At 42.7% G+C, this 26,462-nt stretch overlaps 2 protein-coding genes across 10 annotated transcripts in view; one reads left to right on the top strand and one right to left on the bottom strand.

Annotated features, from left to right (window-relative positions):
• Positions 1-17,364, bottom strand: part of APIP (APAF1 interacting protein) — a 32,565-nt gene extending 15,201 nt beyond the window's left edge. Inside the window, exons 1-2 of one of the 6 annotated variants that reach the window (XM_030917804.1) lie at positions 17,181-17,340; positions 2,618-2,682 (exon numbers count right to left, since the gene is read on the bottom strand). In XM_030917804.1, coding sequence (XP_030773664.1) covers positions 2,618-2,682; positions 17,181-17,193 — 78 coding nt within the window. In that variant the 5' untranslated portion in view covers positions 17,194-17,340. Of the gene's footprint in view, positions 1-2,617; positions 2,683-4,548; positions 5,739-17,180 lie in introns of those variants that run through there. The other 5 variants (XM_030917801.1, XM_030917802.1, XM_030917806.1 and 2 more) reach the window with 5 other exon arrangements.
• PDHX (pyruvate dehydrogenase complex component X) overlaps positions 17,288-26,462 on the top strand; it is a 101,291-nt gene continuing 92,116 nt past the window's right edge. For 3 of the 4 annotated variants that reach the window (XM_010358373.2, XM_010358372.2, XM_010358371.2), the window contains exon 1: positions 17,438-17,756. In XM_010358373.2, the coding sequence (XP_010356675.1) occupies positions 17,597-17,756 (160 nt within the window). In that variant the 5' untranslated portion in view covers positions 17,438-17,596. The other variant, XM_030917800.1, reaches the window with a different exon arrangement.

The following is a 26,462-nucleotide window of genomic DNA, read 5'->3' as shown; positions in this document are numbered from 1 at the left end:
TGATTCCTACCCTCTTCTTGTCACCATGTGTGCCAAGCACCATAGTCACCCCAGATATCTTCACGTGTGCAGAACATCATGGTGGCCTGTATTTGAATATTAAAAGGCTAGTTTTTGCGTGGGCTACATGAATGACATATCTGGGCAAACCAATCCCTTGGGCCGTATGAAAATCAGACACCACCTCCTCCAGCCTCCTAATATAACCCAGAGTTTTCTGCTGCATGTGGGGTTTTCTCTCTCTGCTTGGAGCCACCTCTGTCTCTGTACAGGGGAGTTTCTTTCTTACCTATTAAACTCTCCATTCCTAAAACCACCCCACGTGTGTCCGTGTCATTTATCTAAATTGGTGCGAGAAAAAGGGCCCTGGTGTTCCCTCAGTCATGGGAGCCGTATCATTTTGGTGCATTGGCCGGGAATCTGAGGTACAACATTTATCGGAGTGGTGAGTATAGGAGCAAACCTAAAATCTGTTCTATCATTCTGAGGGGCTCTTGGCCTCTATTTTAAAATCAAATCAAATCAATCAACAGACATCCTTCAGCTAGATAAAAATACGCTTATCATGACTGCCATTCTAAAGCCTCAGATGTTAAGCTTGCAGGTGAGAACGTGGAGAATCCCCCAATACCCACGGGTCATTGGGAATGTTGGCCGCGTTTCGAATCAGTTTCCTTTCATGGGGAAATCTTACCATTGCATGAGGCTGGGAAAAGTTCTGAGGCAACTGCAAATTTCTGGCCAGGACACACCCTGGCATTATTCAAAGGCCTATGGATTGGACCCAGCCTCGAACAGCCCATTTTGGGTTTTGGCAGAGAATCCCCAGCTATCCTGTCACAAAACTTTCCTTCTTTTGCTATCCACGGTCTCTTACTCTCTCTCTGTGTCGAATATGCAGGAATTTAGTAACCAGGAGTTTAGCTCAGGAATGCTGTTGCAATCTTCTAGGAACAGAGGGTTCCTTTCCTCCCCCTTCTCCCCACCCCCACCCAGAGTGAGCGTCTCTCTCTCTCTGCCCTTGGTCTGGAGAGTGCAGGGTATTTCCAGGTCTCTCTACCGCTTCTCTGGCGAGCACATAGTTGTTTTTTTTTTTTTTTTTTTTGATCTCGCTCTGTCGCCCAGGCTGGAGTGCAGTGGCGCCATCTCGGCTCACTGCAAGCTCCGCCTTCCGGGTTCACGCCATTCTCCTGCCTCAGCCTCCCGAGTAGCTGGGACTACAGGCGCCCGCCACCTCGCCCGGCTAGTTTTTTGTATTTTTAGTGGAGACGGGGTTTCACCGTGTTAGCCAGGATGGTCTCGATCTCCTGACCTCGTGATCCACCCGCCTCGGCCTCCCAAAGTGCTGGGATTACAGGCGCGAGCCACCCGGCCCAGCCGCCAGCACATAGTATTTCTAAACCAACAGTGCCACCTAGTGGAAATAGAAATCCTCTTCATGAGGCACTTTTTTTTTTTTTTTTAAACGGTAACACTGCAGCTTCCTTTTGCACCACTAGAAATCGGGCTCTAAGCCTCTTCTGTGAACAGGAAAATTCTGCTTTCAACAGATAGGGGTTAAATGTCTTCTGTGTGGCCAAATTTTAGTCTCAATATTGTCCCATCATCAGGAAAATGGTCATTTGGTTCCTACGTTCCTTAAAGGCACCTATTCTGTCTCCAATTAAGGTAGTACTTAACTAGTAAGGGGATTTTTAAGTCCAGAAGTTAACCGGAACCATTTTTCTAAGGGTAAATGTTTTAGCATGGGCCATAATAGCAGGATATAGAGTTCAATCTAGCACACCGCCTCCATTAAAGGGGCCTTGCCCCATTACCTAGTTTTTCTTGAGATCCATTTCTTTTAGGGAGTTACACAGGTCACACAAGTCTAGGGTTCGAAGGGAAATAATAAGCAGAGGACTAGGGCTGCTTGGGGAAGTGCAACTAGGCCCAAAAGTCTAGTTCCTCTGGTGCCATGGCTTGGAGGGTCATGCCTACAGTCATGGGCTGCACATTTAACAGGGAGGTGGGATCCAGGAACCAGGGAGGGAAAATAGTTGGGGGATGTCCCCACTGTTTTCTTCTCCACCCTGGGTCATATACAGAAAGGAAGGAGACTAAAAGGACACTTTTATTCTCACTTCTCTTTCTAAACGAGTAACAGATTGTCTTCAGCATGCAGTCCCCTGGAGAGGATTTTAAAACACTGGGACTGCTTCGACCTTGAGACTTTGAAGAAAAAGTGCCTCATAGTCTATTGCACAAGGGCATGGCCTTCTTACCATCTTGAGGACAGACAAACCTGGCCTTCTTGGAGGAGCCTTGATTTTAATATCATCCAACAGTTAGAGCTTTTCTGTAGACAGAAGGGCAAATGGACTGTGGTCCCGTATGTATAGACGTTCTTTGCCCTGTGAAACCCAGATCTTTACAAGTTCTGCACAACTGACCCAGTTCCTTTACCAGCCATGGCAGGCAAGCCCATAGGCCTTCCCCAGAGCTAAAGCAGGTTCTGAAGGAGCAATCTGAGACAGCTATTGAATGTTCCAACCCTTCCAGTCCCCTCCAATTGTACCATCAGCTCCTCCAGCTCCACCATCTCCAGTATATCCTACTCTCCCCACTTCACTCTTACCTCTGCAGGAAATGCTTGATGGGAATGGTGCCATGAGGGTTCAAGTTCCCTTTTCATTACAGGACCTTAAGCAAATAAAGGGAGACTTAGGCCGATTTTCTGACAACCCAGGTACTTATATAGAAATTTTCCAAAATTTAACTCAGGTATTTGACCTCACATAGAAGGATGTTATGTTGCTGCTATGTTAGACGCTCATTGGAGCTGAAAAGCAGGCAGTTCTGCAGGCAGCAGAAAAATATGGAGATGAGTAACATGCCTCCTATAGCAGACCAAGGAGACAAAGAGGAGACAGGGAAGGTGAGGAAGAAGTGGAAACTCCATTCCCACTAGGAAGGGAAGCAGTTCTGGTAGACACCCCTGACTGGAACCCCAATAACTCAGGAGATGAATGGAAAAGGAAGCACCTTCAATGTGTGTATTAGAGGGCCCATGGAAAACCGGGGCCAAACCTCTCAATTACTCTAAACTGTCTACGATAGACTAAAGACCAGATGAGAATCCCACAGTCTTTATGGAAAGGCTGAGAGAGGCACTAATAAAACATACCTATTTATCCCCTGATTCAATCAAGGGACAGCTCATTCTCAAGGACAAGTTTATTACACAGGTACCTCCCGATATTAAAAGGAAACTATAAAAGCAAGCTACAGGGCCAGATAGTACCCTAGAAAACCTCCTGAGAAAGCCACTTTGGTCTTTTACAATAGGGATCAGGAGGAAGCCCAATAAAAGGAAAGGAAATACAAGAAGACAACAGAGGCTCTATTAGCAGTGGTGCAAGCTTGCAAAGTCCAGGATCCCCAAGGTGCATCCACTAGCTGTTATCGATGTGGCAAGTCAGGGCATTTTAAGAAAGAATGTCCAGGTAGCAAGACAAAGCCACCTCGACCCTGTCCAGCCTGTGGCGGAGGCCACTGGAGACAGAACTGCCCCCAGAGACGGAGGTCACTGGGTTCAGAACAAGTCTCACAGATGGTCCAGCAGGACCAATGGGTCCTGGGGCTTGAATCCCTGGCTCCAGCAACTCAGACTGCCACTACAGCATAGGAACCTCGGGTGATTCTGGAAAAGGGAGGGAGGGAGGGAGGGTGGAAAAGGGAGGGAGGGAGGGAGGGAAGGAAGGAAGGAAGGAAGGAAGGAAGGAAGGAAAGAAGGAAGGAAGGAAGGAAGGAAGGAAGGAAGGAAGGAAGGAAGGAAGGAAGGAAGGAAGGAAGGAAGGAAGGAGGAGGGAGGGAGGGAAGGAAGGAACTCCTTCTGGATACTGGATACTGGAGCCAGTCTCTCTCTCTTCTCCTCTCTAAACCTGGCCTCCCCTCTTCCCATAGTATGACTGTAAGGGGCGTCTCAGGAAAAACTCTAACCTGATATTTTTCTCAACCTCTTAACCTGCAGATGGGAGAACCTACTATTTATACACGCTTTTAAAATCACAGCTGAAAGTCCTGCTCCTTTATTAGGGAGATAGTCTAGCTTGCATGAGGGCCAGCATCTGTATTAGCCCCAGGACAAACTCTGTCTCCCCCGATGGAAGCTAACATTAAGCTACAACTGTGGGCAACTCAAGGAAGAATAGGTCGAGCTATAACCACTAGGCCAGTCCAGATCTTAAGGATCTCACTTCTTTTCCTAACCAGAGACAGTATCCCCTGGGCCCAGAGGCTAGGAAAGGGCTAGAAGCCATTATTAATAACCTAAAGATGCAGGGCCTCACCTCCTCAAACCCTTTCATAGCCCCTGAAACACCCCAATATTAGGAGTGCAGAAACCCAATGGGGAATGGAGACTAATTCAGGACTTTTGCCTCATTAATGAAGCTGTAGTTCCAATCTATCCAGTGGTACCTAATCCCTATACCTTGTTAACTCAAATACCTGAGGGAACTAGATGCTTTACAGTCCTAGATTTAAAGGATGACTTTTTCTGCATACCATTACATCCTGATTCTCAGTATCTGTTTGCCTTTGAAGATTCCTCTGGCCAGACTGCCCAGTTAACACGGACAGTGTTGCCTCAGGGATTTTGAGATGGTCCTCATCTGTTTGGACAGGCACTGTCACAAGACGTTTCTGAATTCTCTCATTCTCAAGTTAGGGTCTTGCATTAGTTGATGATATTCTGCTCTGTTCCCCAACTGAGGAAGCTTCTCAGGAAGGCACTGAAGCTCTTCTCAACTTCTTAGCTAACAGAGGACATAAGGTTTCAAAATCCAAGGCCCAGCTCTGCAAAACCTCAGTGAAGTACCTAGGATTAGTACTGTCCAAGGGGACCAGAGTATTAGGGGAAGAGAAGATTAAGCCTATTTTCTCCTTCCCTCGCCCCCAAACCCTCAAGCAACTAAGAGGATTTTGGGGCATTACAGGATTTTGTAGACTATGGATACCTGGGTATGGTGAAATAGCCCGTCCATTACATAACCTCATAAAAGAAGCTCAGGGAGCTAAAACTCATCTTAACCTGGGAACCTGAAGCTCAAAACCCCTTCAACCAGCTAAAGCAAGCCTTGCTCAAGGCGCCAGCCCTCAGCCTTCCTGTAGGGAAGGCCTTCAATCTGTATGTATCAGAAAGGAAGGGAATGGCCCTGGGAGTTTTAACACAGGCCCGAGGACCAGCTCAACAGCCAATGGGTTACCTAAGTAAGGAGCTTGATTTGGTGGCTAAAGGGTGGCCAGCATGTCTCTGAGCCATTGCCTCAGTGGCTCTACTGGTCTCAGAAGCCTCCAAACTAATCCTAGGAAATGATTTAACTGTTTACACCCCACATAACACGGCAGGACTATTGCACCCTAGGGGGGAGCCTTTGGGCTAACAGACAGCCAACTCCTTACACATCAGGCCCTGCTGTTAGAAGGTTCCAACATCCAATTAAAGACTTGTTCTCATCTAAATCCAGCCACCTTCTTCCCTGAGGAAACTGGGGAACCTGAGCATGACTATGAACAAATCATAGTACCCACCTATGTGGCCAGGGAAGATACCGGAGAAACTTCCCGAGAGAACTCAGTCTGGGTTCCTCTTCACAGATGGGAGCTCTTTTGCAGAACAAGGAATATGCATATGCAGTGCATCTCTCCCTCCAGGCACAAGTGCTCAATTAGCTGAGCTAACAGCTCTTACAAAAAAAATCAAATTAAGCAAAGGAAAGATAACTAACATTTACACTGATTCCAAGTATGGTTTCCTGGTTCTCCATGCTTATGCTGCCATTTGGAAGGAAAGGCATTTCCTTACCACCAATGGACTTCCTATAAAATATCACCAGGAAATTAACAGGTTATTATCTTCAGTTTTCCTTACACAAGAAATAGCAGTGATGCATTGTAAGGGACATCAAAAGGGAACTGATGAAGTAGCCGAAGGATACAGATTAGCCGATCAGTAGTGGCAAGGCAGCCTCAAGGCATCAACACACTTCATAACCCTCTAATCTGGGAAGGCTCCATAAGAGAAATTAAACCTCAGTACTCCCCTACAGAAATACAATGCACTACTTTGTCTCGAGGGTATACCTTTTAGTCCTCAGGATGGCTACAGTCAGAAGATGGCAAACACCACTTGCCAGCCTCCAGCCAACGGAAAATCCTTAAAACTCTTCACCAAGCTTTTCACTTGGGAAAGGATAAAACTTACCAATGTGCCCAGAGATTGTTTTTGGGAGAGAACTTACTAAAAACAATGAAGCAAGTTGTTAATACTTGTGAAGTCTGTCTTAAAAATAATCCCCTGAACAGGTGACTCCTTCCTCCTCAAACCCAAAGAACGGCAAGTTACCCAGGGGGAGACTGGCAAATAGACTTCACCCATATGTCAAAGACAAAGGGCATTCAATACCTGCTGGAACAGGTAGACACCTTCACAACTGGGTAGAAGCATTTCCATGCCATACACAAAGAGCCTCTGAGGTAATAAAAATATTAGCTAATGAAATAACTTCCTGCTTTGGCCTACTGAAGTACCTTCAAAGTGACAATGGGCCCTTGTTTAAGGCAGCTGTCACACAAGGGAGACACTTGGCACTCTCGAAAGCACTAGGCATAGAATATCATCTCCACTGTGCTTGGAGACCCCAATTCTCAGGAAAGGTAGAGAAAACTAATGATATTATCAACAGACACCTCAGCAAATTATCCCAAGAAACTCACCTTCCTTGGATCACTCTTCTTCCCATGGCCTTACTATAAATAAGAAATACCCCTTCAAAACTAGGTCTTAGCCCTTTTGAGATGCTGTACGGATGGGCTTTCCTTACCAACGATTTTCTATTAGATCGGGAAACCTCTGAGCTAGTTAAGCATGTAACCTCTCTGGCTCACTTTCAACAGGAATTAGCACAACCAGCAAAAGCCCAACCGCAGGAAACTGGACTACCTCTATTTAATCCAGGAGATTCGGTACCGGTAAAGGCTCTCCCTTCTCTCTCTCTCTCTCCCTCCCTAAACCCAAGCTGGGAAGGACCTTACACTTTACTTATTATTTTTAAATTCTACCAAGATGGCAGCATCATCTGGGGTCATCCCTAACTTAGGCTCTTTTCTAGAAACTACACTACATTGAATATGCTGGACAAAGAGATCTATCATTTCTATGCCCTCATAGGGAGATTTAACTGAAAGAGCAGACTGGGGAGGGCATGCACAGGACAATCCCATCTTAGAAAAACCATGAATGAGAAATTCTATAGCCAGAGGTCTAGTCTGGATTATGCGCATCCCTCTCCTTGAAAGATCAGTACTTAATATTTCTATTACGATGCAACGAGGGTAGAAGGCAACTGTAGGTGCCATAGAGGCACAACAGCAATCTACAGACTGTTTCACCTCAGTAGTAGCACAGAATAGACAGGGCTTAGACATCCTTACAGCTGAAGTAGGAGGTACCTGTGCACTTATAAATAAAACATGCTGCTTCTGGATTAACACCTTTAGTAAAGCAGAGGAAAATCTACAGGTACTTAAAAGATCAAATCAAAATCATTAACTGCCTACAAGAATATGCAGGCTTCAGCCCCGGGTGCCTGTAATTCCTCTTTAATGAATTCTAGTCTTCTTTATGGAATTGGTTAGCCTTTATTAAGCCCCCTCTTACTTATATGTCTTGTATTAATATTTGGACCTTGCATACTCAATACTATGACTCAAATCATTTCCTCTTGCCTAGAAGCAATCAAACCAAATGGTGCTGCAAACCGAACCACACACAGACATGCCACTCTTCCGAGGACCCTCAGATCAACCCCAGGAGGAGCCCTAGCTGTTGTTCCCCACTTGATGTCCCTTTTCAGCAGGAAGTAGCCAGAAAGAGTCCTTGCCCCAAACCCCCAGCAGCAGTTAAGATGGCATCTCCTTAGGGAGGGAATATCACAGGAGTTATTAAGGAAAAACTGTTGGTATTTCTTATACTCGTCCTTAAGAAATCTAGCCCAAATTACCTATGCCTGCATAATTTCCTATTTCCTTATTTAGGGATATAAGTGATATTTTGATCATCTTAAAGTACAGCTAATGAGAAGACTCCTGCAGTCTTCCAACCCTTAAAACTATCAATCTGCACAGCAAACTGCAAACATTACAGAAAATTGTCTTTTATTACAGGTCTCCCCTTTCGCTTTTGTCTTTTCCAGTGCTGAGTATTACAGCAATTAGCCAGCTTCAAGCTACAGTAATAACAATGACAAGGCAGCTGCTGTTAATACATTTTCAATCCTTGAGACCCATAAAATTAAAATTTCAAAGAGAATTATCACTTAGCAGGCACCAACAGAGATATATACTCGGTGAAAATGAAGTCATTTAAACTGTCCAGAAGAAAGGAACTGCCAGAACATATATTTTAACAAGAATTGACAAGAAGGAAAGGTTTAGTTGGTATCTAGTTCTCTACCGAATGTCAATATTACTTTCCTATTATTGTTAGATCTGGTTTTCAATTATAATAATAATTTTGAAATGTGTATCTAAAGATTGATTACAATCAACTATTTATAGTAGAGGTTATACAGTGAGGAGGAAACACATTTAACAGCATTTTATACATATCAAAATCATTAACATCTAATAAGTTTTGATTCGGTACATTATTTTTCCAATTTTTCAATCTAGTTATTTTAAGGAAATCTGCCTGGCTTGTCTCTGAGATACTACTCACAGCCAACAATGGCTCTAATCCCTTCCCCCATCTTTTCTTTCAATTTAAGCAAATACAGGCATATATTCCTCAGATACATACATGTTTTCCTGGGAGACTCTCATACAAGTATAAAATAACATGCATGAAAGCTATTACTAACTCATCAATAAATGGGGAGACTAGTAAGATGTTACAACTGATTCAAAAGGAGAATTCAAAATATACATATATAAGTAATGAGGAATCCTGACTTAGCAAAATTGGACACTGTCCACAGGTTAACAATAAAATGAATCTCCATTGAACACAACTTGCATTTCCATAAACAATAATCACCTGCGTAACTGTCAGGATTTCACAACTGACAGTTGTAAAATAGCATAATGATAACTCCAAGACACCCAGTAAATACTCTTTTTGTTTGCTTCAAAGTCTTTCACTTATTTTCCTGACACTGGCCTCAGGAAGGGACTGAATGCAGGCATAGTAAAGACGTGTTGTACTTTCTGTCCTTGGTCTTCGTTTCACTCTGCACATTTGTTGCACTTGCCTCTCTGTGCATCTTGGTTTTCTTTACTTGAATGCCCCAGCTCTCCCTTCTACCTTCACTGCACTTAAAAACCCTCCTCCTCCTCCTTATCAGTCAAGTGTTGACTAGAAATCAGAAGACATGGAGCCTGTTTTTAGCTTTGACCCCCACTAGCTGTGTGCCCTAAGGCAAGTCAGTGATACTTTCTGGGCATCAGTCTCCTTCTATTAATAATCTGGATCAGTGATCTCCAGACTTCTGAATTAACACCAGTAGTTTGTTCTATGTGGTATTGTTTATGTCTGTCTTAATGAAGGACGGTGGCAGTATATGCTGGGTAGGTGAAGAGGAGAAAGGGCATTTCAGTCAGAGAGAATGCTTAGTAGCCGGAAGTGGTTATAAATTACGTTCTGCAGGATGGAGGTAAAAGGGAGGCTGAGTCTAAAGGGTCTTCCATGCTATGCACAGGGCTTTGGCCTGTATTTTATGGATGACTGAAAACCACCAGGGAGTTTGAAACATAAGATATGTGATAAGAGTCTGTTTTTGAAACACTTGCACAGTGGCAGTAAAAGAAAGAGGCTGAAAGGCAGTGGCCAAGAAAGCAAAAGCCCAGCCAAGCAGGGAGGCTGCTGAAAGAGTTTAAAAAGGAAGTTGGAAGGCAGGGACTCTGAAGATGCATTTGGAAGATAAAGGACTTGGGGTGAGAAAACTGAAGGAGAGAAAGGAAGGCTTCAAAGACTCCCAAGTGTGTGCTCAGCTGAGTAGCTGAGTGGATATCATTCCCTGGGATGTGGGTCAGAAATATTACCATGTGCTGAACACTATTCTAGGCCCTGGGAATTCAGCCATAAACTAGACTTGAATTCCCAGGGCCTGACCTAAAAGAATTCACATTCTAGGGAGGAGTTTTTAAAAAGTAAACAGAAGAATACACAAATAAATTGTAAAAAGTGCCAAGAAGGAGACAAACAAGGGACTTGGAGAAAAATGGCAGGGATCAACTTTGATTAAGGCAGTCAAGGAAGGCCTCTCTGATCAGGTGGCATTTAATCTAGGACCTAAAAGACATGATCTAAGTCAGCATGCGATGAATGAGTATGTGTGCGTGTGCAAGGTTTTGTGCTGGGAGAGGCAAGAACACCAGGCAGAGGAAACAGCAAGTGTGAAGGCTCTGAAGTGAGGAAGTACTTCACAGGTAGAAGATCAGCTGGCTAGGGCAGAGTAAGGAAGTGCTGAGGGTGGCAGAAGATAAACTTGTAGGGGCCAGATATGGAAGGGCTTGAAAGCTGATGAGAACAGTCTTACCAGAAAGGAAATGATTCCTAATAGGAGACATGAGGAGAGGGAGAGAAATAATTATAGAAGGTGAGAGGGCTTGGAGATCCTGAGCTCTAGTGGAGGAACTGGGCTTCTTCCATTTCATGAAATAAGAGAGAGAAGCTGGGTTTACATTCCAGCAGACTGGTAGGTTTTCTGGTAGGAAGGCAAGGAAGTTCATTACCCAATGACTTCTACTGTCTTAAATATAAACAAAGTCATCAAGTCATCAGCTGAGAGTATGGCGACAGGGTATGAGAGGCCTGACAAGAGAATAAAAGGTATAAGATAGTCATCTTCGGAAGTGGAACAGCAAACTACTAAAGAAACAAAGAAGGGTTGTTGGGCAGCATTAAGTGCCGATCTGAGGTTGAAATCATGAAGCAAAGCCAGACAACAAAGTTGTGCAACATTCTCCAGCAATGTTCAGCTGCTCAACGCTGGCCCAAAGAAATGGGTGGCAGGGTTCATCCTGGCTAAAGGTTTGGCTAGGCCAACTCCATATGTAAATTAGGTCAACCATGACCTTAAGTAACAACTGTTTCAATAGACTAGGTGCGGAAGCAAGATCACAGTGGGCTTCACTCACTTTCATTCAGAAGTAAATGAAACTTGGAGGCATGGAGTTCTAATGACTCTTTCAATAGTGTTGCTATAAAGAACGGCCAGACAGGGAAAAAGAAGGGAAAACTGGTTAATTCAGACAGTTTTCTACTACATGCTAAGGGGTAACATTAGGAGACAGGGAGAGATTAAACATATAGGAGAGCAGAGGTCTAAGAGGTCAGACTTTGTCGAGATAGAGAAGCCGGCATTAGAAAAACAGGAATGGGAGGAAAGGTAAAGATGCAGGTAAGTATGTAATAATATTAACAATGTAATATTAAATATGTAATAATACCACTGATAATAAGAATTGCTAACATTTCTTTATTGAGTGCTTATTTTGTGTCAGGCATTTTTCTAAAGACTTCATATGGACTACTTTACTTTATCGTTATAACAACCCTATTGTACTGAGAGATTAAGTAACTTGTCCAAGGCCACCAAGATAGCAGGTGGCAGAGCCAGAATTTGAACCCAGGCAGTCTGATTCTAGATCCTGGTCCTTAACCTTTACATTATACTGCATGTGGGAAGAGGAAGAAATTAAGAAGTTCACACCTAATAGCTTTCAGTTTCTTTGTGATTTTGGAGGAAAGGTCACCTTTGAAACAGGTGTGGGGTAAAGGATGAGGTGAAATGGTGAGGTTCTGGAACAGCTACTTAGGGGATTGTAAAAGGAAACTCCCCAGAGGACTGTCACATGCTACTCAGAGGCCAGCTGCAGTAGGACACCAGAATATTTGTAGACACACTAATTCATATAGTTGAATATACCCAAAAGAGTGTATGGTAAAGGGGTAGGGGTTGGGTAGAGAAGGATATGACCATGGAAATGGGATGTTAGAGTGAGGGGGAGGTAAAGATGAACAGCACTGATGAGGTCAAGGAAAAAAACGGGCAAGGTCTTGGATGTCCTTGTGTTGCAGAAATATCAAAGAACAAATATTTGTTCAGCATCAACAGATATAGGACACTGTGATAGTTAAGGTAAAATTAAAAAACAGAAGTAGTCCCTACCTGGTTTTTCTCTGCAACTAAGCAGAGCTCCCTAAAGGGTAGGGAATGGGCTGTTGGTATAAGCTATACCTACCACAATGCTTTGCTCAGTAAACATTGGTTGCATTAAGATCATATCCCTTACATTTAAAAAAGTCCTATATCAGAGGTTATGGTATTTTGTGGACTGCTTCAGGCTCACAGGAAGTTGTTTATTTGGTCTACACAATGCTTAGGAAGAGTCTGAGCCTAAATTTTAAAATCAACAGATTTCATATAAAATCTGAGTTTCCAGTTTCCTTTAAAAAAGCAAAACTAAACAATGGGCTGATAATACTCCCACATAGCAAAAACGATCAGCGTTGTGTACTGCTGCCTCTTAAAACAGGGCATATGCTGGCCCTAGTATCTTCTTTTTGGTTTCCATCTGGCCAATCTAAAATGCCATATTCTCCATGAAGTCTTCCATGAGTCACTCTATGAAATGACCTTCCCTTCCCTGTAAACTTGCAAAATACTTTGTCATCCTCTAACAGAACCTCGTACTTTCCCCCCATGCCCCACTGCCCATTATTCATATATATTAATTATAAATATGCATTTGCAACTGCCCAAGTTTCTGAAGAGTAAGAACAACTTACTCGTGTTTGCATTTTTCAGCCTGGACTTTAATATACAGTTTCTGAGTAAATGCTTTCTCTTTTAGGGAAACACTCCGTGACTTTTGCTGATGCTAGAAAAAATCAGTTCAAGGGCCAGTAAATAGGGATTTAATTTCAGAACTGTAAAGCCAGTTTAGAGATTATTGTTATAAGCTGAATCTGACCTGAAAATAACACACTTGACGCCTGAAGAATCTTTAGAATACAAGAAGAAAGTATATGAAACATAAATCACTTGGGAAAGTTACTGCAAAGGATAACAAAAATTATTGAAAGGGCTACAGAGGGAGGCAAATAATATGGGTTCAGAAAAGAGTGTTTATCAAAGACAGAATAATAAATAATGCACAGGTCTTGAGAGGGAAGGTTTTGGTGAGGAAGTCTTCCAAATCTTTATCTCCAATCCAGTTCTCTCTCCTAGCTTGGAAGCAATACCCAGTGTGATGGTTAATACTGAGTGTCAACTTGATTGGATTGAAGGATACAGAGTATTGATCCTAGGTGTGTCTGTGAGGGTGCTGCCAAAGGAGGATTAACATTTGAGTCAGTGGGCTGGGAAAGGCAGACCCACCCTTAATCTGGATGGACACAATCTAATCAGCTGCTAGGGTGGCTAGAATACAAGCAGGCAGAAAAATGTGATAAGGGAGACTGGCTTAGCCTCCCAGCCTACATCTTTCTCCCATGCATCGAACTCCAAGTTCTTCTGTTTTGGAACTCAGACTGGCTCTCCTTCCTCCTCAGCCTGCAAACGGCCTAATGTTGGACCTTGGGTTCATGTGAGTTAATGCTTAATAAACTTCCCCATATATATACATATAATTCCATTAGTTCTGTCCCTCTAGAGAACCGTGCTTAATACACCCAGTGTATAGTACCACATGCTGAGGCTGTACCTCAAACTCAACATGTCCACAACACGCCCATGATAAACTGCTTCTTCCTCCTGTATTCTCTTTCTGGTGGACCACCAGGCCCCAATCACTAGATCAGACACCTAAAAGTCATTCTTGATTTCTTTTCTCACTACACACATCTAATCAACAGCCAAGACCTTCTGATTTTACTCCCTCACTCAGACCTCCAGCATCTCTTGCCTGGATTCTTGCCATGGCTTTCTAGTCTGTCTCCATGCCTCTAGTCTTTTTAACTCTAGCCAGCAATCCCCAGGCTTTCTTCAGTCGCCTTGCTGATTATCTCATTGCCCTTAGTTTAAAAATCTAAGATTTGCTTAGCAGGCCCTTTAGGTCTGGTCCTAGTGTGTCCAGAATTGGTTCCTTCCAATGGGTTCTTGGTCTTGCTGACTTCAATAATGAAGCCGTGGACCCTTGCGGTGAGTGTTACAGTTCTTAAAGATGGTGTGTCCAGTTTGTTCCTTCAGATGTTCAGATGTGTCCAGAGTTTCTTCCTTCTGGTGGGTTGGCAGTCTTGGTGACTTCAGGAGTGAAGTCGCAGACCTTCGCAGTGAGTGTCACAGCTCTTAAAGGTGGCGGTTCCGGAGTTGTTGGTTTCTCCTGGTGGGTTCGTGGTCTTGCTGACTTCAGGAGTGAAGCTGCAGACCTTCGCAGTGAGTGTTACAGCTCATAAAGGTAGTGCGGACCCAAAGAGTGAGGAGCAGCAATATTTATTGTGAAGAGCGAAAGATCAAAGCTTCCACCGCGTGGAAGGTGACCCTAACCGGTTGCAGCTGCTGGTTCGGGTGGCCAGCTTTTATTCCCTTATTTGGCCCCACCCACATCCTGCTGATTGGTCCATTTTACAGAGAGCTGATTGGTGCGTTTACAAACCTTTAGCTAGACACAGAGCTCTGATTGTTGCATTTACAATCCTTTAGCTAGACAGAAAAGTTCTCCAAGTCCCCAGTCGACCCAGAAGCCCAGCTGGCTTCATCTCTCAGTAGCTTTTCTCTTTAGCTTCATCTCTTCTCAAGTCTCTGGCCCCTACTTTATGTTCCAGAACACCAAACTTAATATGGGAACACACCATGTCTATAATCAGGGACAACCCTGAGTTTGTGTACATGCTACTTCCCCTACGTGGAATATCTTTACTTTCATTGCATGTGGTTATGTCTTCCTAATCCTTTAGGCCTCAGTAGATACTTTCACTTTGTCCTGAGGTATTCTCTGACCCATTCAAGTGTATGCTCCTAAACTACCTTGAACTTTCCCATCTAAGTCATATTGTCATATGTCATACTATGTCATATTGTCATACCATCCTTGTCTCTGCTAATTTGTCTCTCCCACTATACAGCATGTTCTAGGGGAGAAGGAACCGGATGCAGCTTGCACTCTTAAATCCATAATGCCTGGCACATAGTAGGCACTCACTAAATATTTGTTGAATTAATCACTTACAGTTGAACGTTCCCCTTCCTTAAGGCCAAAGAGACTGTCTCTTTCAATTGCCCATGAGCCCCTAAAACTACAATGAAATTTTATGACTTCTTAAAATTTTTCTTATTGCTGTTTTTATGTATTTGTACAAAAACCAGACAAATACAAATATCTAGAGGGGCTCATGTATTTAACTGGATATTCAAAGCCAGTGTGAGCAGTGGAAGCTGTGGTAACCTGGCCAGCACCCTCGGTAAAGGTAGTGTTCACTGGCAACCGCAATCCAGATCCCATGAAAAAATAAGGGCCCGATGTCACCATATGTTCTGAGGTTTTAAAAGAAGCTGAAATGCTTCTGGATTTTGAAATGTTGACTTGGCCGGGCGTGGTGGCTTACACCTGTAATCCCAGCACTTTGGGCAGCTGAGGCGGGTGGATCACCTGAGGTAAGGAGTTCGACACCAGGCCGGCCAACATGGTGCAACCCCATCTCTACTAAAAATACAAAAATTAACTGGCCGTGGTGCCATGCGCCTGTAATCCCAGCTACTTGGGAGGCTGAGGCAGAAGAATCGCTTGAACCCAGGAGGCAGAAGTTGCAGTGAGCCGAGATCATGCCATTGCACTCCAGCCTGGGCAACAAGAGCAAAACTCCGTGTCAAAAAAAAAGAAACGCTGGCTCAAATTTTTCATGAACATTGAGTTAGGCAAACGAAACATGCTTGTCCATCAAGCTGTCTGTGGGCTATGTTTGGTATGAGAATCCTAGTTTTTTCTGGGGTCCCTTAAGACTCTCTTTGATGCTCACATTACACTAAGATTTACTGATTGAGGGCATGAACACTTCTCCATACACACCTGCCTAGGAACGATCTCCAATTATCTGTCCTATCTCCAAGATCTTCTCTCTCCCATCCAATCTTGCCTATCCACCATTCTATTTTCAGAGTAGTCTTTGCTAATTTGGGGAAGTCACTTATTCAAACAAGACAATGGTTGACAAATACTTAGCAATGAAATCTCCTGCTAGTTACTACTTTTTAATTAGGATTTTCAACCCTAAGAAAGATATACATGGGAGGAATAAGATAGGGGGAATAAGGGAGATAATTTTGAGGGGTTTCCCTGCCTCTTAGGTGGGGTTTATCATATTGTGCTGAAACTGCTTATTCGCCTACTTCTCCAGACCCTGGGCCATCTGTCTTATGTACCGCTATCTCTTGAGTGCGGAGGTGCTCCATAAAACTGTTGGTTTGTGTAAATGACCGAAAACTACATGCAGAGTGAGGGTGGATTTCCCTTTGACTTCGGCTTAAGGAAGAATCGTTCCCATGATCATCCCACAATTCATCTAAAGGGAGATAGGCAAGGAGCAACTGTTCAAAGGCAAAGCGCTGGTAGCCGAGGCACAGCTCAGGTTCGGCAAATGTCTCCCGAGTGCCAAACGTCTCCCCAAACGCCTGACTGGTCAGAGCGCAGAAAAGAAGCTCGGGGAGCGCGGTCTTCGCCCCAGCTCCACTTCGGAGCTTCACGATTCCTTCTCTGGCCTGTCTTCCTGATAAATACCCGCTGAGGTCACCCAAACGCTATCCTCTCTCCGTTATTTGCTTCTTTCCAATGTTTGGCGCCCAGCTTCCGCCGTCGGAGCCCCCCGCCAGGGACCACTGATCGCCTGGGGCCGCAGTCTTGCTTCCCAACGCGAAGGCCGCGGTGCGCTATCCTCTCTCCGTTATTTGCTTCTTTCCAATGTTTGGCGCCCAGCTTCCGCCGTCGGAGCGCCCCGCCAGGGACCACTGATCGCCTGGGGCCGCAGCCTTGCTTCCCAACGCGAAGGCCGCGGTGCGCCAGGGTCGCAAACTGCCCGGCCCGAAGCCCCGCCCCGCACCCAAACGCCCGGCCCGCGACCCCGCGCCCAGCTCCCGCCGCCGGGTTCCGTCTAGGCCTCCACTCCTGGGAATACCCGGGACCGGTGGCCCCGCCCCTACCTGCGCGCCGCATCTCCGGGAACAACAGTCTCCCTCTCGAGCGTCACAGCCAGACATGGCCTAGACCAGGGACCCACGCGGCCTCCAATCTCCGCACGGCTTTGCTCGCGGCGCTCAGCCTGGGTTGAGGCAGCAAGGCCGCAAATGCAATCAGGCGGCGCTGAGGGCAGCCCAGGGGCGGGGCGAACAGGGTGGGAGGGGTCTGGTAAGGCCCCTCCGGCTGGGGTATCCAGCAGCGCACCTGACTGCCCGGGAGGCGTGGCCAACGTGGTTGGAGGCGGGACTAGGAGGGCTTCAAGTCTGAGAGACCTAAAGGCACCTCGATCGTCTGGGGGCGGGGCCAACCATGTGGGAGGCGGGGCCTTGATGCTGGACATCAGGCTGTGCTGCGGGCAGCCGGTGAGACGGCCGTGAAGATGGCGGCCTCCTGGAGGCTAGGCTGTGATCCGCGGCTACTGCGTTATCTTGTGGGCTTCCCTGGCTGCCGAAGCGTAGGACTGGTGAAGGTGGCTCTTGGGTGGTCTGTAAGCCGCGGAGCTTATTGGAGATGGTTTCACAGCACTCAGTGGCTTCGGGGTGAGTGGCCGGGGCTCTCTCAGCTTCTCTGTGTAGCTGAGTGATGGGCCTGGGACAGGGGCAGTCTTGATTGAGGACCTTGATTGCGTCTGGGTGTTGAGGTGCGCGGGCTCCCTATTCCTTTCCCTCTTTCTCTGGGTGGGGTCCGCTGACTCGGCCTAATGCATGCTGTGGAGGGCTTTCTTGGCAGCTGGGAGAACCCGACCTACCCTAGGCCTCCTGGTTTGTATGACTTTGTGACCTTGCCTTGGAATTTGGGTTATTTGTGAGGCGCGGAGAGGGTTCCCAAAGTCTCCTCCCTCAGCCCCCTTTCCAGTCAAGGCTCAGGTTTCTTTAGGGTTGTCAAACGTCTCGTACGAGAAAAAGCTGCCCAAGGTTGCCGAGATTGAAAAGCCACTGTTGGGAGTTCTTACTCGTTCTCTAGGCCTCTCTCTTGGGAGGTGTTTTCATTGAGGCCAGTCGAGTTTTTACCCCACGCCATGACTCGTGGAAGACTTAAATTTGTAAATTCCTACGGCATCACAGACAAAGGTCCAGGAGAATGTTTCAAGCAAATATTCGCTTGAAAGAGCGAACATTTAGGAGATAAATCATACCAAAAAGTTTATTATAGAAAATTGTCGTTTAGTAATGATATTGATACGGTTAACACAATTCTTGCAGTATTTAACATGCAAAATGGCAGGCTGGGTATTATTTTTCCTTATTTGGGGAGAGGGTTGGAGGGAGGCAGGGATGGAGAATAGGACTGACGTTTTTTAGTGTGACATATTACCTGCCAATCATCGTTCCTGGCACTCTACAGAATGAATTTTAATTTAAATAGGTCTAATAGACATTGCCTTCATATTCTGAGCTACCTGAGGCCCAGAAAGAAAAAAAAAATCACACAAAGTCATATAGTAAGATGAATGTATTGGGGTTCCTAAAGATTCCATAATGGGAACAATTTATTTCAGTTTTTTTGGTGTAATGTTTCATAACATATTCCTTGGAGCAGAGGTGCTTTAACAGTGTGTGCAGAATTCCCTCTCTTCCCTCCTCCAGGTTTGTTGAAATTAAATTTTTTTACAGCTCGTAGAGATTTGGTCTGATCTAGTGTGGGGCTCAGGAATCTGCATTTTACAAATGTTGGATGAGTTTTGATGTTTTATTTTATCATGGAATACTAAAAGTTTAGTATTAGATATGATCTGGGAAGAGTGTTCTTAATCTTGTTTATCAAGCAGATCCTTTTGAGAATCTTTGAAAATGCTGCAGACTCTCTATACAGAGAAGGTACCATAAATGGTTACACACAAAAATGTGCATGTGGTGGCTCATGACTGTAATCCCAGTACTTTGGGAGGCGAGACTGGAAGATTGCTTGAGCCCAGGAGTTGGAGACCAGCCCGGGCAACAAAGTGAGACCCCTGCCTCTACTTGAAAAAAAAAAAAAAATTAGCCAGGCATGCTGGCATCCCCGCTACTCCAGGGGCTGAGGCAGGAGGATCCCTTGAACCCAGGAGTTAGATGTTTCAGTGAGCTATGATCCTACCATTGCACTTCAGCCTGAGTGACAGAGTGAGACCCTGTCTTAGAAAAAAAAAAAAAAAAAAAGAGTATACGTAGGCCCAGTTTAATGCCTTTAGGAACTCACTTAGGCAAGCAATCCTTATCTGCATCCTCATGATATTTTTTACCTATTGCCCATCCCCTAGACATATACCATGAACAACTTGTCTAACCCAGTTTGAATACCATCTGTCAGGAAGAAGGCACTGCATCTCAGGGAAAGCCAAATTAGTTTTCTAGTGCTGCTGCAACAGATTACCACCAATTAGTGGCTTAAAACAACACAAATTCACATCTCATAGTTCTGGAGGTCTGAAGTCCAAAATGGATCTTCTAGGCTAAAATCAAGCTATTGGTAGGAGCTGCATTCTTTTCTGGAGGCTCGAGACCCCATTCCCTTACGTTTTCCAGATTCTAGAGGTTTCGAAGATTCTTTGACTCATGGGCTTCGAAGTCAGCAATGACTGGTTCAGTCTTTATCACATTACATCACTTTTAATACTCCCCCCTGCCTTCTGCCACTTACAAGGACCCTTGTGATTACATTGGGCTCATCTGGATGATCCAGAATATTTTCACCATCTCAAGGTTGAGTAGAAACCTTAATTCCATCTTTAACCTTAATTCCCTCTTGCCATGTAACAGCATATTCATAGGTTCTGGGTATTAGGACGTGAACCTTTTGAGACATGGCATTCTGCATGTGAAGCTGTGGAAAGTATTTGGAAATACTAAGTATTTAGAAACTTTGGACTTTTTTTCTAATACCGAGCCAAAATTTATCTGCTTCTGACTTTCACCTACGTACAGGTTTTTGTTTTGCCATGCCGAAAATACATGAAAATCCTTGGACTATTTGTTTTACAAAGTGTGAATTTACGATGGTATTTTTTCTCTGAGCTTGGTAGAAACTGTAGTTTCATAAAACTAATCAACTATTTGGATTACTGTAAACTGTATACATTAAGTACGTTTATTGAACTGTTTCCTCTTTCACACACATATCCAGGATTTAAAAATTTGTCAGTTGGAACTACCTTTGGAGTTTTGGTTTCCTTAAAAGGTGTTGGCAGCATTTTTATTAGCTATGACATACGCCACTGTCTTAGCACTTCCTAGAATTTCTCATTCACTTCTCACATAACCTAGTAAAGTTGGCATCATCTGCATTTAGTTGGACAAAAACACCAAGACTTAGAGAAATTGAGTCTCCTAAAGACACACAACTATGTTAATGAACTGAAGTGCATGTATGTATTTGTATACATATATTAATTTGCTTAACAAATCTTTAATTTGTATCATTCTCTCAATAGATTTATTGAGAATGCAGAGACTGCCTTTCTCACCACTTATATTATTGAAGAATGGGTGAAGAAATTGGCATCTGTTAGCTGCCAGGCACATGGTAGCCTGCTTGGGAAGTAGTGGCCAGCTGAATCAAACAGATTCTCAGTATTTGCCACATGGCACATTTAATCATACTTAGTTTCTGGACATGCAATCCAAAATTCTATATAGGGCTGATCCTTAAGGTATTTGTAGTGTCTTTGGGAATGTAAACAATAAAGGCATGATTTCAGTGGTGTTTGCAGTAAGCTCAGAGGGGGTAAGTTTGAGATGATCAGGAAATAATATATAAGGCAGCTTCTTAGAGGAACAGGTGGCAGCCCTTACAGGCTGAAGGAACAGCAGAAACAAAGACCCAAAGACCAGAGTGCTAGTTATGTAATTGACACAGCATCTGTAAACAGTTTTTCAACTTACCCTAGACAGTTAACTTCAAAGAGTTTAAATTGTGGTCCTTTCAGAGTAGGTAGTATGATTTGGCATCTAATTGGTAAGATGTTAATTAATAATACTGGTTTTAAGTTATCTCTGAAGAATAACATGTTGAATTTAAAATAACCTGTGAATAGAAAAATAAATGAGGTTCAATCTTGGTGGCGATTTGCCTAGTATGTAATTATAGGCCTTGCATATTATAGATGTTAAATAAACATACCTAAGGAAGCTAGAAATCTAGGAAGTTATAAAAGAACACTAGAGCCTACAGTAGGATTGCAAGTTGGCAGCCAGTGAACTGACCCACATTGTTTTAGCAGAAAAACTTATGGCAAAATTTTGAAATCAAGAGACTTTACGGACAAATCTAGATGTTTGCTTTCTCTTTAAAATTGAAAGTTAAACCCTATGTAGTGACAATTATCTAACACTATAATTGTTCTTTTTAGGTAGTAATAATTGTTCTTTTTAGGTAGGAAATTGCTTCCTACTTTGTCACTATCCCCCCTACATCTTAGCAAGGCTGAATGTCCCTTAGTATTTGCATCATCTCTAGTTGTCATTTTTTTCTTGTACCCTTATCTCTATGGAAAGCAGAAGACAAAAGACCAAGAAAAATGGGAGAAAGCAGATATTGTGTATTTGTGTAAAGGAGGAAAATGCTTATCCATTTAATATGAAAATAAAGAATGTCAGAATCTAAAGAAAAAAGCCTTAAGATGCTAGTCCTCTTTTCTCACCTGCCTGTTTTTTGTAGGCATATGAGTTTTTGACAGCAGTGCTATAACAAGGAGAGAGGGAACTTCTTTGATAGAGTTAATGGTATGGTATTTCTGCCAAAACACAGATACTCTTTTAGGCCTGGTTCTTATTAAGTGCTTATACATTGATAACTGATCACATTGATACTGTCCTTCGAGTTCTCATTTACCTGTGGAAACAAACATGTAGAAAGCTGTAGTAAAAGTAGGATTTATTAAAAGGATAGAACATCACTTATAAAGTGCTGCAGGGCTATGGGGAAACCATAATTATTCCATCTATTTCTTCTAGAGCTCCTATTGTTTGTCTTCTTTCTCTTATTTACTTTGTTTTTCTGTGTAGACTTGTGATTATCAATCTGTTTACTCCTGGCTTTTCTTTCTCAACGTCAGCTTGCCTTGCTTCATTGGTGATTCAGGCCTTTATGCATGATGCTCTGTCAGTTTAGTTTAAGTGCCCACCATCATTTCTGTAATCTCTTTCCAAATTCCTTGAATAGAGTAACTGACTGACCCACTGTAGATCAGTTGTGCTATAGGGCCTGCAAGGCTTTCGAAGGCTATGATTTGGACATTTTCTTTAAGAAAGTAGCATACGTTGAGAATCGATGATTGACATGTCTGTTGCTATGACCACGTGACTAAAATAGTTCAGTAGTACAGTAGTCCTTTATTTTAATTGTTTCTGTGCTAGGTAATGACCAAGCAAAATGTATCATCTAAGCAAAGCAGATCTACACTACTCAGCTGAGATGTTTGCCCATCCAAAGAAAATAGGGCAGGGGTAAATGAGATCTTACTACAGGCAGCAACAGGAGGGACTAAGAAGATTTAGATGATTAGGAAATATTTTGTATATGTTTACTTTGTTTTAAAGCATTTTATTCTGTATATGAAAGCAGCATATTAGAAGTAACCATCATATACTGAGCTCTCACTGTATTTGCATTACTTCTAACTGTCATAAAAACCCAGCAAAGGTTTGCCAGGTTTCATAGGAGAAGAAATAGAGACTCAGAGAGGTTTTAGCATTTTACCCAAGGTTAGTGGATAAGTGGATGACCACTTTGGAACTGTGCACCTGATGACATCCAGAAGACATCTTCTTGGATGTCTTTTTTGCAGAACAAAGAAACATCTTCTGTTACCACAGCAGAATTTTCTTATATTGTATTGACCAGAATTGGGTCGTTTGCCCTTTCTTAAGTTAGTTACTGGCTTGACTTCACTGTGTGAAAAATGGATAAACTTTGGCTAATCATGGGGATGGGTGTGGAATCACTAACTCTGAGTGTGTATGCCCAAGAAAAATATATAGCTGAACAAAGTTGAGCTACCAGCAAGAAAGAAATTTGGGGAGTAGGTTTGGGAGTAATAAGTAGCATTTATCGAGAGCTTACTATATACTGTGCATCCTTGTAAGCACTTTACATGAATCAGCTCCATTTAATACTCACAACTAATGCTATACTCTGGTAGATAGTTCAAGTTTCAACCCAGATCTGACACCAATGCCTGTTTCCTTAACCATAGTTTACCTCAGTATCAAGTGATAGCTTGATTATAGATTTCAGCAGAACAGTGTCAGCATGCTGACATTTTGTTCACATGTGTACATTCTATATGAACATTTTTGCTTTTTTTTAAAAAAAATGAAATCAGATATAGTAATAACTGCATTGTAGACTAGCATTTCTGTGACAACCTATCATTTTAGTACAATTAAGGACACCAAAATTCTTGAGTACGTATAAGGGTGGCATGACTATTTAAGAGAGAGTATATATTGACTTCTTCTACCTGTAAATTTCTAAGGTGACGTACTCTTAAATATACCTTCTTATTGTTGTCTTGAGCTTAATTTGCCTTTTACAACAAAATGTGTAAGTTCCCATAAAGTATCGTGTGTGTGTGTGTGTGTGTGTGTGTTTTCTTTTGCTAGGCTATAAATGGAATGCTAATTTCTTTTTACTCTTCTCCCAAGATGGCAAAGTAAAGTGAGATTCATGTAGAATTTTAATTTTATAGTTTAATACCAAGAAGGCCAGTATTGCAAGCTGAAATCTCTTCTAAAATATTTGGTTTATTTCATTCCAAGGAAATGCATTCTACACCATATGCTATCTAAACATTCTGGCTAACCTCTTTTCTAATGTGCTGTTGGATACTAAGTAGAAGTATAATAATATGGAATCAGCAGATTCTATATTCTATAAACAAGATGGGGTATATGGTGATTCATTTTTTTGGTAGGCAGTACATTTACTATAGCTAGTGATCTGTTTGATACTTTTCCATTACTGTATAAATCAAGGACTTTATTATGTGAATCATTCGTAGGGAAAAATGAGGATCAGCAAATGTCTAATTCAGGAGAGATTGCTTGGGAATCTATTAGCCCTGGTTTTTGGAGGGGAACAAATCTGTTAGAAAACTGATAAAAACTATACCACTTCTTCAGGAAAGCGTATACATACAAAATTTTGTATATAATTCTGAGTCCAGAGGACTCAGATCTCCCTGTAATTTGTCCATAAGTACCACCTAGTCTAAAGCCTATTTCCATAAACATTTCATCATTTCCTAGCTTTCTGTTTTTTGGATAATAGCCATCCTAATGGATATTAAGTAGTACTAGTACAGATTTTTTTTTGTTTTCCAGTCTTCATCAGGTAGAATCTCAGCTTTATCAGGTAGAATCTCTTTGATTGTCTAATGGCACTTTTATCTACTACTGTCTAGTACTTGTGTATTTATCTTCTCATCTAAATTGTAATCCTTTTGAGGTGAAGAAGCTGGTTTGGTCTAGGGCTAGGATAACAAGTGTTCAGTAGGCATTTGTTGAATGCCTACTGAGTTTAATGAGATCTTGGTTTTCAAATATGAAATGTAGTTGGAATGGAGATTAAGAATTAGTGTACTTTAGTCATGAGAACACTGCTGAATTAGGTAGAGGAGAGAATAAAAAGGGAACCTTCAAGTTTGGGCTGGGAAGGTGAAAGGAACCTGTGAATGCATCTCTCATTACTCCAAGTAGGAACTGTGATATTCTACAATACTGTGACATCTTAACAGTATTATAGGATATTGTGATACATCTAGCCAGCTATCTGAATGCCTCCAGCATATACCCTCTTAATTATTTCTATGCAGCCCATCAAAAATAAATAGCTAACATTTTTGAGACTTATTCTCTGCCAAGCCCCATGTGTTACCTTTTTTTTTTTTTTGAAACGGAACCTTGCTCTGTCACCCAGGCTGGAGTGCAATGGGGTGATCCCGGCTCACTGCAACCTCTGCCTCCCGGTTTCAGGCCTCCAAGTGCCACCATGCCTGGCTAATTTTTGTATTTTTAGTAAAGATGGGCTTTCACCATGTTGTCCAGGCCGGTCTTGAACTTCTGACCTCATGTGATCCACCTGCCTCAGCCTCCCAAAGTGCTGGGATTACACGCATGAGCCACTGCTCCCAGCCTACTTTACAAAAATCTATTTATGGCACCGTTTTAGAGAAGAGGAAACAGACATGGATTGAATAAATAACTTGTAGGTGGTGGATCTGAAATTTGAGCCTAGGCAGTTTGATTCCAGTACCTGCTCTCTAAATCACTATGGTATTCTGCTTCTCCCTGAGTTTTTTAAATTAAATATTTAACTAAATAATAAAATATTTCATGTAGCACAATAGTACATGCCTATAGTTTAAATAGTACTGAAAGGCTTGTAACAGTACAGTGGATCTCTGCCCCATCTCATCCAACTTTCCCAGTCTGCCTTAGAAGCAACCGGTTTTGTCTTTTAACTTCCTTCTGGCATTTGCCTATCTCCCTGTTTCTATTTTAGCCGTTATCTGTGGATGACTGACGGTCAGTGCCACTCTCTGTTTTCCCTCCCCGGTGAAATTGTTTTGTAAGTCTTGGTCAAATATTCACTGTTTACACTAAACAAATATTATTCACAATTGAGGATTGTCCCATATTTCGATTGTTAGCCTTCTTTTAGCTGCAGTTATTGCTGCCTTTTAAATTTTTAATTAGTTTTCTCTGCAATAATTTCTAATTTATCTAACACTATGTAATAGCTTCTCCACACAGTTTTCTGTAATGTCAGCCACATCAGATACTTTCTCATTTAACTTATTTTTGCAGTTTTTATATATCACCAGTTGTGTAGATTGAACTTCAAGCTCTTCTTTTTGCCCTCTGCAGAGAAAACAAGCTTCAGTCTTCTGTTGAATGAGGGTAGGTTCTGTTGAATGAGTTGTTACCTACCACTGGATTAAGAGAGGGGATCCAGGTATCTAGCTACTTTTCAAACAGCAGCCACCCAAATCCTCCCTGGCTTAAGATACGGCTTTCTAGGGTCTCTGTAGCTGATTATTATTTATCTATTTACTTTTCTGCTTCCAAAATTATGTGCCATTATTCCTTCTTTTCTCTCTGTCCTTGTGGGTTCTGTTTAAAAATAACAAAAACAAACAGCACATTTTTAAACTTGGTGTTAGGTAAGTTTGAAAGAGGAAGTAAGATTGGATAAATTTATTGTAGACATATATGAAAATGTAGGTTATCAGAAATAAAAGAAATAAAAAGCCCTTATAGTAATAT

Source organism: Rhinopithecus roxellana, chromosome 15 (assembly GCF_007565055.1).
Source record: "Rhinopithecus roxellana isolate Shanxi Qingling chromosome 15, ASM756505v1, whole genome shotgun sequence".
Taxonomy (NCBI): domain Eukaryota; kingdom Metazoa; phylum Chordata; class Mammalia; order Primates; family Cercopithecidae; genus Rhinopithecus; species Rhinopithecus roxellana.
The sequence above is the reverse complement of the archived record's forward strand: the minus strand, read 5'-3'. Positions and strand labels throughout refer to the sequence as shown.